At 31.6% G+C, this 14,570-nt stretch overlaps 2 protein-coding genes across 3 annotated transcripts; both read right to left on the reverse strand.

Annotated features, from left to right (window-relative positions):
- Nucleotides 1-1,508: 1,508 nt before the first annotated feature.
- On the reverse strand, nucleotides 1,509-3,743 carry LOC140974243 (gibberellin 20 oxidase 2-like). The gene is made up of 3 exons (XM_073437600.1): nucleotides 3,162-3,743; nucleotides 2,694-3,015; nucleotides 1,509-1,801 (listed from the first exon to the last, which is right to left on the reverse strand). The coding sequence occupies exons 1-3, from the start codon at nucleotides 3,704-3,706 to the stop codon at nucleotides 1,520-1,522; spliced, it is 1,149 nt and encodes a 382-aa protein (XP_073293701.1). The 5' UTR covers nucleotides 3,707-3,743; the 3' UTR covers nucleotides 1,509-1,519.
- Nucleotides 3,744-5,141: 1,398 nt separating this feature from the next.
- On the reverse strand, nucleotides 5,142-10,605 carry LOC140974241 (histone deacetylase 19-like). Of its 2 annotated transcripts, none has more exons than XM_073437595.1 (8): nucleotides 10,468-10,605; nucleotides 8,548-9,083; nucleotides 7,494-7,934; nucleotides 6,897-7,127; nucleotides 6,592-6,662; nucleotides 6,446-6,503; nucleotides 5,514-5,642; nucleotides 5,142-5,429 (listed from the first exon to the last, which is right to left on the reverse strand). In XM_073437595.1, the coding sequence occupies exons 2-8, from the start codon at nucleotides 9,073-9,075 to the stop codon at nucleotides 5,313-5,315; spliced, it is 1,575 nt and encodes a 524-aa protein (XP_073293696.1). In that variant the 5' UTR covers nucleotides 9,076-9,083; nucleotides 10,468-10,605; the 3' UTR covers nucleotides 5,142-5,312. The 2 variants fall into 2 exon arrangements, with proteins under 2 accessions (XP_073293696.1, XP_073293697.1); XM_073437596.1 differs by lacking the exon at nucleotides 10,468-10,605 and adding an exon at nucleotides 10,115-10,268.
- Nucleotides 10,606-14,570: the final 3,965 nt, after the last annotated feature.

Genomic DNA, 14,570 nt, shown 5'->3' on the forward strand with positions numbered 1-14,570 from the left:
ATAATAACATAGCTCATGAAGAAATAAAGTTATTTAATAATCACATAATTAACATTTGAGTAGGTCTCTTTTGTCGTTTCACAGATAAAGATATGTGAGACCATCTCACAAGATACCTATTTGTTAATACCAAATCGAATCATGAGACCGTCTCACAGATGTTAACCTTTTTTGTTTCGAACTTCGAATTCTAAGCGTTGAATTCTTGAAATTTCGAATTTAAGATTTATCAAATGAAAGGAGAAGTAAGGGCTTTGATTTCCTTGGAAGTAAAGTATGGGGTCTGTTTATATAAATTGGAAAGTTATAATGAAGGCCACGCAACTCGGCCACGCAACTCACTTTCCTAAGGCCAACATAGAACAAGACCTCGGTACATTCTGGCTAGATGAAATACGAGACAACCCAACCGGGACCATAGACTGCACTGGATCGGACCCAACGGCGGCGACCCATGAGCGAGCTAGGAACTCTTGGAAGAGATCATCGAATCAACCATAAACGTATGTCTTTTTCTCCTCCTAAGTGGCCTAAACCTGATGCTTTCATTTCGTTCTTTGCGTCTTATTATTTGACAATACTTGAGTGGATTTTTCCATGTGTATCGCTCACATATTCCCAATATATGGGCGTTAAAACTTGTAATATATGAGCGTTAATGACATGTAATTACGTAGTCACGATACCCTTAGAACAATACATTTATTCATATTCTAATTCAATGTATTTTTTTTCTTAATTTTGTTCAAACAAAAGTTCTCCTCGTGACCAAGGAAATAAGAACAAATACGAGAACATTCGATTAGGCTTATAGATCAACAATAGAGTAATATGTTAAAAATATGTAGGTGACCACATGAAAAGACAAAGACAAGTCATACTTGAATATATGCTCTGACAAAATAAAAGAAAAATATAAACAATAATTTAGACTCCATCGACCTAATATTTTTATTCCAATTGAACTTTAATGTGAAGGGGAGGTCTCATATTTATTTAAAATACTTTCAATATATAATAATATAGCCGAAGAACATTAATCATCAAAATCCAAACTTCTCTAAAACACCAAACATCAAAATCCAAGCCAAACACTCACGATAAATGCAAATACATTGTCTCTCACTTGCATACATGCGTGCTTGAAAAACAGTAGTACTACACCATTCCATTCAAAAGAAAGACAAAAAGAGGATAAAACACTTCAAGAAACTCTCCCACACTCGCCCATATTCTATCGAACTAAAAGACAAGCCAACCCCATGATGGACAATCTTAGTCCATTAACTTACAATTTTTTTTCAACTTTAATCACTTTTACCATAGTGTTGTTTAAGTGACACAAGTCATGTCAACAATGTCACGTTAGCACTATGATAAAAATGTCTAAAATAAAAAAAAAAATTCAAATTAAAAAACTAAAACCGTAAGTTGACCGACGATAAGATTAAAAAAAAAAACCATTGCATGATCAAAACATAAATTTTCCCAAAAAAACCCCAAAAATAAACACCAATATTTAAGGTTGTGTTTCTTTTGTTGGTTTGTGAATATGAAGCCACTGGACAAAGTTTTGTAGCGTAGTAGTATCTGCCCGGTAGTGGTTTTGAGTGAACTCTCTCAAATCCGACCATGTGAAGTCTGGGTACTTGCTTGTCTCTTCTCTGCGCATGAGATCCTTCGGGGGCCTCACCTTTTTGTCCTCTTTAGGGTTCACAAAGAATACAAGCGATCTTCTTGTTTTATCCTTGTTCACCACTGCCCTGTGGAGGCAACTCTTGTATCTCCCATTCGATAAAGCCTGCATATATTGTACAAAAATGAGATATATGTTCATTTTAATTCGTCGATATATTTGTATTTTTGTTGACTTTATTAAGCAAATTCTTCTCCATTTTGTGTATATTCCTGTGTGTGGTATATTGTACAATTTACTGATCAGATTTGCAGTATATATACCGCACGGTTTATATTCTAAAGTAGCCAATTATTCCGCATGGAGTTTTCAAGCTAGAATGACTTTATATCTTTTCATTTTGCTTGTAGACCAATTATTTTAGCAGAATTTTCGAGAACCCTTTATATCTTTTCAAGAAACCAATTATTTAACAGAATTTTCAAGCACCCTTTATATCTTTTCAAATTTTTTTCTGTTGATTCAAGATAAAGTCATTTATGTTCTCCTGCTAGCTAAACAGGAAAAAAGACAAAAAGTGACTGATTTATTATAACCTGGCACCGTTTTAGCACTTAGGAATGGAGATTGAAAGAATTGATAAGTGATGTCACTAAAAGCTTTGTATTTATTTGTATATTTGTGTAATAAAATCTATGATATTATAGAAAATAGTACACGTAATATATTCATCTGTGTGTAATTTCTGTTGGATATCACTTCCTCGATTAAACATTTTTCATTGTACTCACAAATGTGACGGACCACTTGTATCTTTATTTTTCCTATCGAACTCATTACACTAATACAAGTTACCACATTTAATGCATGCAAAAGTATCCTGTTTCTCCAAAAGAGGTGAATGAAAGCCCATAATTTCTTCAGTACTCATGTATACATGCAAGCATAGGCAGCACCAAGTACAGCCACATGACATCTCACATATGATACATATATACATACACACACATATATATGTATGTATATGTGTGTGTATTATGTGTTTGTATATGCTTACCACAAATGTGTCACCAATGTTAACAACAAAGGCATCCGGGCGAGGACGAATGGATCGCCATTTGTTGTCTGAATAGATTTCGAGTCCTCCAACTTGATCTTGATGAAGTATAGTTAAGGAATTGGGATCAAAATGAGGTCCTGTCCCAAAAGTGAGCCCTGCTTTCTTGCAAGGCGGATAGTTATTTACTCTCATTATCGAGACGCCATCTTCGAAAAACCGGCGAAAATGGAAACGATCAACTCCCAAGCTAATTGCCAAGAGTTCAAAAATAATGAGGGACAAGTTTTTCATCGCGTCACAATACTCTTGATAAACAACCCTGAATAAAGAAAAAAAATAGAACCCCTCTGAGAATTTAAGCAATATGGAAATGACCATGCAGAAAAATTGTATTTGTAACTAGATTTAAGGTATATATACATACATACATATTTATGTTTATGTGTGATGAAAATTGAATCTCACCCGGCTTCTTCGAACTCTTCCCCCATGACAGATTTGATGTAGTCAACCACATCAAGTCCTTGATCATGTTGATCATGTTCATAGGTAAAGGAGAATGTCTCCTTCCACGGCAGTTTGGACGAAAATCGATCGGCGTGAGCACCCGAATACCCGCGAAGATCTCCAGGTTTTCTTTTCAGAGCAAGCTTCTTGCTCAAAGGGAGCTTGAAGAAGGCATCCATATGCTCGTAGGCGTGGCGGATTGCACTTGCACCTACACCGTGATTGACAACTTGAAAGAAGCCATGATTTAAAGAAGCAAACCTTATTTGTTTCGCAGCAAGATTTATTGCCTCTAAATCACCGCTGAAGAAGCCCTTCAAATCTATTGGTTTCTCATTGAGCTCATCTTGTGAAACATAGGCCAAGTCTTCATGTGGCCAAAGGAATTGTTTGGGGAAGTTTTCTTGTTTTTCTATAATGGATGTGTCAAAAATCAGAACCCCTTTTTTCTCTCTGTTTGCTTTGTGGCTTGATGAGGGATGGAGATTGAGAGTTGAATCCATTTGGATTTGGTGTATATTTTGAGGTATTTGACAATGTGAGAAAGAAGACAACATTTATAGAGGAATGAAGATAATAAGTGGGTTGACAGGTTTTTTACTCACCACTAGGTGAAAATTTAAACTATTAGTTCTATATTATATAGGAGGCATATATATATATATAAAACATCAAACATAGTCATATATAATTATATTAAAAAAAATTTAATTGGGCACACCAAAAATATGAATCCAATAATTTCTAAATTAAACTTGTTCAACTTTCTTGATTATTTGATTTGATCCAAAGATTTTCCCTCAATTGTCAACATTTTTTTTTATTTGCATGCTCTAACTAATCAAAGTTAGGTCTTAGTCATGTAATTCCATATTTTTGTTGGTTTTTAATCATATTTCATCGAAATGCTGACATAGTGTCGAACATGTCAGCAATTTTTCAATATCAAATTAGCATTTTACAGTACCACACCGACGCTATAACGAAATAGGATTGAAAATCGACACACAAAAAAAAAAATTTATAAAACAAAGATCCAACTTTAACAAGCTGAAGAACAAAAATAGAAAAAAGGGACAATCTAAAGACAAAATTGACAACTTTTTCCATACCCATCACCTAAAATATTGCCTATATGCATATGCAGATATGTAATATAAGAGCTAAATAAGGAAAAATTAAAAAATAATTAACATGACATATATAATAACAAATCAGTTAATAAAATACATTAGATTGGAGTCTTTAGACTCTCAGGTGGAATGATCGATATATAGTGAAATGTTCGATAAACATACGAAAAGAAGTTGTGTTTGGAAATGACTTCGATTTGAAATTATATTTCATAATTTAAATCGTTCTATCGAAACAGATGGAAATAAATAATAAGCAGACTAGTACTTTGTAGGGATTGGGAAAAAAACAAGTAGTCAGTTGGCCATGTGCAGGAAGAAGAATAAATTTATAATTATTTTAAAAAACAATACGTACATAAAAAGATATTAAATATGAAATATCGAAATTTTAAAAAATAAAAATATTCTTCCAAATTATATTGAATTCAAATAATGGAAAAAAATATAATATTTCCACCACAATTTTAAATTCAAATTCAAATAAATTGGAATATAATTAATTTAAAATAAATGTATGAGATAATAGAGAATTTAAATTTTAATAAAAGTAGATTATAAGATATTTATTACATAAACTAATAATTTTAAGCAATTTACCTGTGTAGGTTTTTGCTATAATTTTTTAAAAAATGTGGAGATAATAGACGTATACACACATATAAGTTAGCTGGAAAAATATAGCCAAATAGATTTTTCATTTTTATATAATTTTATTTTATTTTTTTAACTATTTTCTCCCACCAATTTGTCAATGAACAAAGAATCTCAGTGACAAGCATAGCCCAAAATATCATACTGAAAATTAGTGTGTGCATATAAAGTTATTATATCCACCACAAATACACATAACACAATATTATACACATCCCCAAAATTTCTCAGACAAAAGTACCATTTGCATCCATAATAAGCATTACACAACTTCAGAAGTTATTGAAATTTATGTGGTTTTCATGAACAACAATTTAACTGATCATTCCTGATCCATCTCCTCAGGCTGATCATTCGGCCTTTCCGAGTTCTCTTGTTTGGCCTCTACATGTGGTGTATCTGTTGCAACGGTGGTTGTTTCTTCAGTCAATTTGCAAGCCTGGTGGAGATTAGCACGTTATTCGAATTGTTAAACAATGAAGCAAATATATTGAATCAGGGACCACGTTGGAGTATGGTATACCTTCAAGGTTTCCGTTTCAGTGAATGTAGAAACGAAATCTCTAGAACGAGCATGGTATACCTTCAAGCTTGGAGCCTCAATAATGGTTGAGTCCACCACACTAGCAGGCTCATCAACAGCCATATCATTCTGAAAATTTTGAGAAAAATAGATGTAATGTTCTGTAAAATGGATTGACATGATATAATCCAATAATCTTGTGCATACGACAACAGCTAAAGAGAGATCAAGCCAAAAAAAGACGAGAAGAAGAATATAATTGCTGGTGGTAGCAAGGAAATATAACTAAATCATATTACCAATGAATCCATTATGTGAAATCTTATAAACTTTCTCAAACTATTGTTACAAGTCAATATGAAACAGGAATATAACAACTCGAAACTGCCAAGGAATGTGCTTAAACTAATCAAAACGCCTCTGATCTTTATTCAAAAAACAGTAATGGTTTGATACAACACACATTTATAGTGTAGTGGCAGAAAATGCATAATATAAAGTAGGGGCAAACCGCAAAAATGAAATGTAAATTAATTTAACACCACAAGAACTAAGTAAACGAGAAATAGTTGCAACTCAAAAACCAAAAAAATATAATAAAAGACATGATGTTCAAATGACTATACAGCGTCACCCCCATGAAAACTTCACAAAACTATCTTGGAGATTTCTTTTTATTTTTTCTTGTGTGGGGTGGGTGGCCTTTGTCCACTGGTGGACAAACTAAATATATAGAGTCTCTACATCGAACAAAATGACAATTCACTCATGAGCATATGTTGGTAAACAAAATCAGGCAGATTTCATAGTCGCAATCGATTTGGCATATGCCTTTGGCTACGTCTCATCAATTTGTAAGGTAATGCTACTAGCATGATTATATCAGAAGAAGAAAAATATCGCACATAAAAATAGAGATAAATGAAAGATACCTTATCTTTTGCCTCGTATTCAACAAATTCCTGTCTCGCTCTGTCAGGCAATGACTCACTGAATGGATATAATGATGATTGTTGCAAGAAGTATTCAAATAAATAGGATGTGGAATAGAAAAGAAATGGAGAAGATAAAAGTATACCGTTCATAAACAGCATTAACATCAGATTCGGAATCTTTCCTTTCATCTTTATCAGCTTCTTCTTCATCCTCCTATACACAATGCATTTATATGAACTAGCATCATCACATCACCTCTTGTTGTGGATACGACAAACGTAAGATTGGGTATTCTTCTTGAAAATTACTTTGGTAGGGAAGTTATGAAATACAAGATACCGACTAAAGAAAATAAACAGATTTTAATATGGGAATAAGTTCTACAAGAAGTCAAGTGTTTTGGAAAAGATGCTTATAACTGAACAATAGACAGTTACAAAAACCAACCTCTGGAAGTTCGGTGTCAGGTGGCCTTTCTTGGAACTGTACGCTAGGTGCATGTTGGAGTTTTGAGATATTATCAAGAAGCTTTGCTCTTATTGCATCCAACAAATCCTGAGTATTTTTGTTTTCCATGTTACTAGGAGAAACATGAAGAGTGTAGTCAGGGCCAAAGTACTCTATATATTCATGCTGAGGCATCTTGTCATCAAGCTCAATTCCAAGTGCCACTCCTGTCTGCTCATGAAATAAAAACGTATAATAAGAACAGCAAAACAACAAACGGAACTTCTTTAACTCTACATTTCAGTCAAAGAAAGCACTGTACATGGAACAGAAATATGATTCAGAATAACAATAATTGAGGAATAAATCTAGAAACAATCCGTATATGAACAAATTGGCTTCTAAACGTATGGTCAATTTTACAATGATGGTCTTATTATGTGCACACGATTTATATCATAAAATTAAGACTAAAAATGTATATCCTCTGAGATGAAATCTGGTTTTAGAATTACATTCTCCGCATACCTGTAAAATGTAAAAGTTTGTCTATTAACAAACATTATAGACCGTGGAAACTTAATACGCATGGTGTACCTCATAGCACCAGCAACGAGCAACATTACGAATTGTATAGCCACCTCCCCCAAGCAAAAGAAGTGGCACGTTAAATGATCGCATAAACCTGACGCACTCTGCATGACCTTTAACTGTGAGATTAAAGCAGCCTAACCTATCCCCAGATAGGGAGTCAGCTCCACATTGTAAGACAACTGCCCCTGGCCGAAAAACTTCCATCACCTTACTAACTATTGGCTTAAACAAGGATTGATAGCTTTCATCATCAATTCCATCATCTAATGGAACGTTAAGAGCATAATATTTCCCCTTTGCATATCCAATATCTCGTATGTCTCCAGTACCAGGGAAATAATCTCCGAACTTATGAAATGAAACAGTCATGACCCTGTCAGTGAGATAAAAAGCCTCTTCAACCCCATCACCATGGTGAATATCGATGTCCACATATAAAACACGCTGCAGTGATAAAATATATTAAATGACTGAGGAATTTGAAAGATATTAAAAAATTATGTAATGAAAACATTAACAAAAGCTGAAATATTAAAAAACAGCAGCTAAGAAGACTAAAAGACATACTGAGATCCATGCTGCACGGGGAAATCACTGTCTTATATAAAAATTAAATTTTGTAATGGCTTATTTCATGGTAAGTATTTCACATATGTTAAGAATCGTGTCAAGTTCAATTGGTATCAATTTTTCAGACCTCTCTTATCAAATGTTTTAGTCAATCATCACGTAAGGCAAATAACATAAACAGATCTAACCATAATAAAAGTAGCAACTTCAAATGTGTTGCATAATTTATGATCAAGATCATGTCCTGATTCTCAAACTTCTTAATGTTTCCGATACATTCTCTCACTTTTATCACCAAAATGTAGGTACATTCCGAATTTTAAAATTTAGTTTTAGTTATGTCCCTGAAACATGAGCAGCTTGGTTTTGCCTTCACATATTCCACTGATCCAACAAACAGCAAGTGATACAGATATATTAGCAATTTTACATATGAACAGTCCCCTCATCAAGTGTAACATTAATAACAGAAACTGAGTGGGTGTACCTCATGAGTTTTGAGGAGTTCTAAAATTGCCAGAACAATATCATTCACATAGCAGAATCCAGAAGCCTCACATTTTTTTGCATGATGTAAGCCACCAGCCCAATTCACAGCAATGTCACAATGTCCATGATTTAATTTCACTGCTCCTCCAATGGATCCTCCAGCATAAGTTTGACAAAAGTTGTAAAGACCGTCAAAAACAGGGCAATCTTCCCCAACATTAAATCTCTTCAGCTGCCTGGCTAGGTCTTGCTGTGCATCTGGGGTGACCCGTTTCAAGAATGAGACATAATCATCAGCATGAAACCTGCAGAGATCTTTCTCTCGAGCAGGATTAGGCTTCAAAACATGCATGTGCTGAAGTAGCCCATAATGGACAAGAAGAGAATGAGTCATCCGAACTCTATGAGGTTTCATTGGGTGACCTTGCCCATAATAGTAATTTCCAACTTCTGGCTCGTAAAAATAGCACACTTTTCTCTTGGACCCATCTGCTCCAGATGCTAAAGAATTACCTCCAGTATCCATTTCCTAATCTGCAGGTTCAAAGAACATGCAAAGGCAACTCTCAGTTTGAAGGAACTAAAAACAGGAGGTAAAGTAAGCGAAGCAAAAGGAATGAGACGTCTCAATACCAAAAGTTGCCAAACCTGTCGAAAATGCGACATCAAAAATAATTTGTCTAGAAATGGAACTGGTTTTTACATAAGATTCTATCATTGAACCTTTTTAAAAGATTCATTGCTGTGTTTCTCTTATTGTACTTCTCAGATGTAGGCTACTTTTGGGAGGCTATTAGTGATAGTAATGTTATTAAAATCTCAACAAACAGAAATGATAAAGCAAGTCTATCGTGCTATGTGTTCTAAACAAGTTTGGTTATAAATTTTCAGATTAGAACACGTGTCAGTTTGCGTCTCAACCATTCGTCTCCAACTTGCTAAGTGCTTCTTATACCGTTACACGGTTGTGAAATATAACAGATACTGTCGATTTGATCGCTTTCATTAATTTACAAATCGACAAGGGGCAAATATAGTTATTCTTTCAATCAAGCTTGTGTTTTCCGAAAAGCGCCACCACTTGTTAAATTCGTTAAGAGTGTTCTATTTGACTCATTAGGAAAAGAGCTTCCGAATGACAAATCAGTCCATAATTCTTCACCACGAAGTAATTTTCCAAGGTCATACAAGTTTACTGAAAAATAAATGGTCTTCCATCTATCATCTTACTAATTTTTCATGGGAAACATAGGCCAGAATTTCACTGAAACCAATCTCGGGATCATTAATAGTTAGATACCCTACCAGAGAACTTCCTTTAATTGAACACCTAAAATATGTTGTTTGTTCGGATTTAGCAAGTGAAAATACAATAAAACCAAAAAGTCGTCAAATGTCTCAATCACCAAAACAAAACAAAAAAACTGAAACAAACCCAGAGAGGAGGAAGGATTTATTCACAAACATACACAAAATAATCGAAAAAAACTCAGACCAAGATCAAAAAACCTCCTGACGGAGTATAAAACATAGAATGATGATCAAAACTCTTGCGCGAAAGTTACCGCCAACTAAAACACGAAATCAAACCACTCATGCATGAAACAATCAACACTTGCATGCGCATGCAAGAGCAAGGGAACTCGAATCCTCCGATCGAATTCCGCAAAAAGCTTCAAAACATTTCAACTTTTCGTTGATGGGCTCACTGTTTCCCCGAATTGGGTGCCCCCTAAATGCAGCATTGGTCTTATCTCAATTCTTAACCGAAATTCACAAGAATCAGATTCTTCCTTTCCAATGAAGGAAACCAAAAAAAGTGTGAACCCATTTCTGCTGCACTTGGGGAAGTGAAATCAAACAAAAAAAACTGAAATTCATGCGATGAAAGCGACAGAGAAGATAGAACAGAGTGTACCTGAGGAAGAAAGTTGCCGTCACCTCAGATTTCTGTGCAAGGGTTTTTTTACGAATTTTCTCAGAATTTGTTCTGCTCATATATATAATGTTTTGCCAGGTGGGTCATGTGGGGCTCGGCCGCTGGTTTCAAATTTGCACGGAGTTTGGTGGCTGTTTGTTGCCAACTTTTGTTTATTCCTTAAATATTTGTTCCGTCCTAAATANGTATTTTATCACTATTTTATTCATTTAAAATATGATTACATGTTTAGTTAATAACAATATGTTAAAAAAAATATTGTTAAATGAAACTTAACTATATATTTACGAAACGTGAAAAACAAAAGAAATATATATGATTGAGATGCAGGAAATACAATTTTAATTTTGTATGGCTCAAATTTATGATACAACTTTTAGTAATAATACTTTATCTTATTTTTTTATTATAAAATTTAATAAAAATTGAATTTTCTTGATTTCTAAACTAATTACAATATCACAACAAATCTGAATTGGTTTTAAAAATATTTTTTTCATAATCTCTTAATGTTAAAACAATGAATAAATAATATTTTACCTTCTAGAACTGACTACTACTAATTCTACAATCGTTTTATTTTAAGTGAATTTTAATCTTTTCACATTTAATATACGTTCATTCAAAATAAAAAATTGAAATGGAAATTTCTGATTATTAGCTAGTGTACTTGTTTTTTTGTGATTCATCAATAAATAACCATTATTTTCTTCTTCTTTTTTAAAATAAATGAGAAATCTACATGAAAATTAAATTTGATTTTCCAAATTCAGTGTAAAAGATTCAAATATTAAAAGAAAGATATTAACCAAGTCAAAAATTCAAAATAAAACTCTTAAATTTCCACCTTATGAGCAAACTTTATATTGATTTGGAACACATATTAGTAATATTTGGCACAAAAAATCTTGTGAGACGGTCTCAATGGTCAATTTTGTGAAACAGATATTTTATATGGGTCATCAACGAAAAAGAATTACTTTTTATGTCAAATATATTAATCTTATTGTAAATATGGACATAATTGATCCGTCTCACGAATATAGATCCGCGAGACCGTTTTATGAAAGACCTATTCAATATTTGGTTAGGTTTATTGTTTCTTTTTTAAATGGTCGTATCAATATACCCACACCAGGGTACCAATTGTAACATGTTTTAATTTTATTAATATTATTTTAAATATATACCCGTATAACAATTACATATAATATTAAGTTTATATTATATATTTAAGTGAATTGGATTTTTAAATCTTTCATATTACGTTTGTCGTACTATTAATTTCTTATTGATGCCATATAAATTATTTATTTATATAATTTTATTTTTAGATGATTATTATTATTGCTAACGAGAATCAAATATTTTAATTAAATAAAATCAATACTATTATAAAAGATTGGACCATAATACTAACTAATTTAGTCAAATACCATTTCCCGTAATGTCATTAAAAAAAATTAATGTTTAAAAAATTCGAACATTAACCTTAAACAAAAAAATATGTTGACCTCATTATATTTACACAACATTTTGCTATATATGAAATTATACTATATAATTACGTTAACCTCATTATATTTACAAAATATTTTGTTATATATAAAATTATACTATATACTATATATTATAATTTATTCTACGTGAGTGCATGTCAAGATTTATTAGTATTTTTTATTCACAAAAATTCATGTAAAATGGTCTCACGTGTCAATTTTTTAGACGTATATTCTATTTGAGTTATCCATAAAAAATTCCAACCATTACATGTACGTAGCTCACGGGATGTATTCATGTAAGATATTTGATAATTTTTAATGACTTTCATAGATTTTAAAAGTCCATAGATATTCAATCAACTCTATAGAAGACTGGTAATATTCAAAGTTAAAAAAAATCAAGTGGTATCCAACATTAACTTTTAAAAACTCTATAAAAATCTAGATCGATTCAAACTTTCAGTAGACTTTTAATAACTTCATGGAATTCATTAACATACAAATATTAAAGCTTAAAGTACAACTATAGATTATCAAAAATCGTATTTGGTTTTAAATCCAAAGATTTGAATGGATTTTCAAAAAAATTTAAAACTTTTAGTCCGTGGAATTCATACACAAACTCTTTCTTTCTCTCTCTCATTTTATCTCACATCATCTCTCTTTTGTTCTATTCTATTTTATTCTCTTCAATTTTCTTCTTCTATCGTCTCATTTATCTTTATCATTCTCTATAATTTTCAAAATATATTTATATATTCATTTTCTTTTTTACTTTTCAATTTTTTTTGCTGATTGATAATTTATTAATTTTTTTATATTAATATCATTGAAAATTTTGAATTTTAAAATTGATTTCGTGATTTTGAATTTATGATTTATACAAAATAATAAAGCTTGGTTTCGCTGCATTAACGTCAATGAATGTGATTGCAGAGTGGGGAACCATTTGTAAAAGAAAGAACTAGTCTTAACGCCGAAAATCCCATCTTTTTTCTGTAATTAAAGTGAACCTATATTATTCGGATTTTTTAAACATTTTTTAATAATTATTTTAATAATGTAATAAAATAAAGTAAAAATGAAAGTGTTTACGAAACTAAAGTATCGTGCCAATTGAGTAGGTGTCATAACATTGTTCAAGTCACGCCAACTCCCTTGCATAATTTTTATTTTTTTGAAGGCAGGTTACGTCGGTTGAAGATGTACGCTACCGAGGAACGTAGAACATGGGTTATAGGCTGCAAAACTACATCCTAAATAATTATTCTGGGACATTATTAAATCTCATGCACATCTCTTTTTCTCTATAAATCGAAGAATATGCATTTTTTTTCAACATTTTCTTTTCATTCATCTCTTCAATCGTAAATTCCCGTAAATTTTTGAATTAATCTGTTTCATAATTTCAAGGAAATTTTTAATTAATTTGAAACTTTTTGTGTTTTTGCTGGTAAATTTTTGTTTCCGCTCCAATATAAAGTATGCATACTAATAAAAATTATTTATGTCAAATATTAAATTTATAAATGAAATTATTATTTATATTAGAATATTTTAATATGTTAGGTTTTTTATTTTTTTATTTTTGTGCAATTTAATCATTACGTGTTTTTTAGTTATTATTATTTTTTGTAAAAATATTGCAAAATCAGTGATTATAATAATACATTGAAACATGATTAATTATTTTAATAATAATTTAGATATGTAAGATAATAATTAAATCATAATTCATATTCAAAGATTAATTCATGGAATTTATATTCATATTTACCTCAAATAGAAGTTAAAAATTAAAAGTTTATCTGCAAAAATATATTCACAAATAAATAAATTATCGGTTTCGATCAATCTTGAAAGACAAACTTAATTTAAAGCATAACTACATCATATGTTGAAGTGGAAATTAATATTGAGTTGCTCCAACAATTAAATATATTCTACTTGCTCGAACGCTGAAAAAAATGTATGCTTATTTGTTTTTCACCACTTCAATCCATACATCACTCTTAAAATTCATGCTGAAATAATTCGAAGAATGATAAAAGAAAATGAATTATACATTTCAAAATTTATATCCAGACCAACGAAAAATGATGATATGAGGGCAAATGTTCAATCAAAACGTTCATCAATTATATAAACAAATTTTCAATATTCGATCAAAAACACATCATTTAGCAGGATGTTGTAATTGGTTTCGCAGGACGTGATTTGTACTGATTATGATACATCACATCACTTTGTCACACCAATTTTAATTATTTTTACTTAATAATTTAGGTAGTCAAATGAAAAAAATCAAGTCACGCCATCTAACTTTAATTTTTTTAAAAAATATAAAAACTAGCAACTCACGCTATCTTAGACTAAGACGACGTGACTTTATATATATATCACGCCTTCTCCATTGGTGTGATACGGTAGATTACTAACTTCCCTAAAACTGTCTTACTTATTTAACTATTTTTTGTACTTACAGTAAATAGTGAAAAGCCCTATAACTTTCTACCTTAGTGTCACTATTGGAACTGCAGATTTTTTTATGATTGGATGGATACGACCTCTTGCTTCTCA

This window comes from Primulina huaijiensis, chromosome 3 (assembly GCF_012295235.1).
Source record: "Primulina huaijiensis isolate GDHJ02 chromosome 3, ASM1229523v2, whole genome shotgun sequence".
In the NCBI taxonomy this organism is placed as follows: domain Eukaryota; kingdom Viridiplantae; phylum Streptophyta; class Magnoliopsida; order Lamiales; family Gesneriaceae; genus Primulina; species Primulina huaijiensis.

Coding starts and splice junctions, on each gene's coding strand:
- LOC140974241 (XM_073437595.1), bottom strand. CDS start 9,075: ATGGATACTGGAGGTAATTCTTTAGCATCTGGAGCAGATGGGTCCAAG. Junction 5,643..6,445: donor AATACGAGGCAAAAGATAAG/GTATCTTTCATT, acceptor CAAAATTTTCAG/AATGATATGGCTGTTGATGA. Junction 5,430..5,513: donor CTGAAACGGAAACCTTGAAG/GTATACCATACT, acceptor AATCTCCACCAG/GCTTGCAAATTGACTGAAGA.
- LOC140974243 (XM_073437600.1), bottom strand. CDS start 3,706: ATGGATTCAACTCTCAATCTCCATCCCTCATCAAGCCACAAAGCAAAC. Junction 3,016..3,161: donor GAAGAGTTCGAAGAAGCCGG/GTGAGATTCAAT, acceptor TTCTTTATTCAG/GGTTGTTTATCAAGAGTATT. Junction 1,802..2,693: donor ACATTGGTGACACATTTGTG/GTAAGCATATAC, acceptor CAATATATGCAG/GCTTTATCGAATGGGAGATA.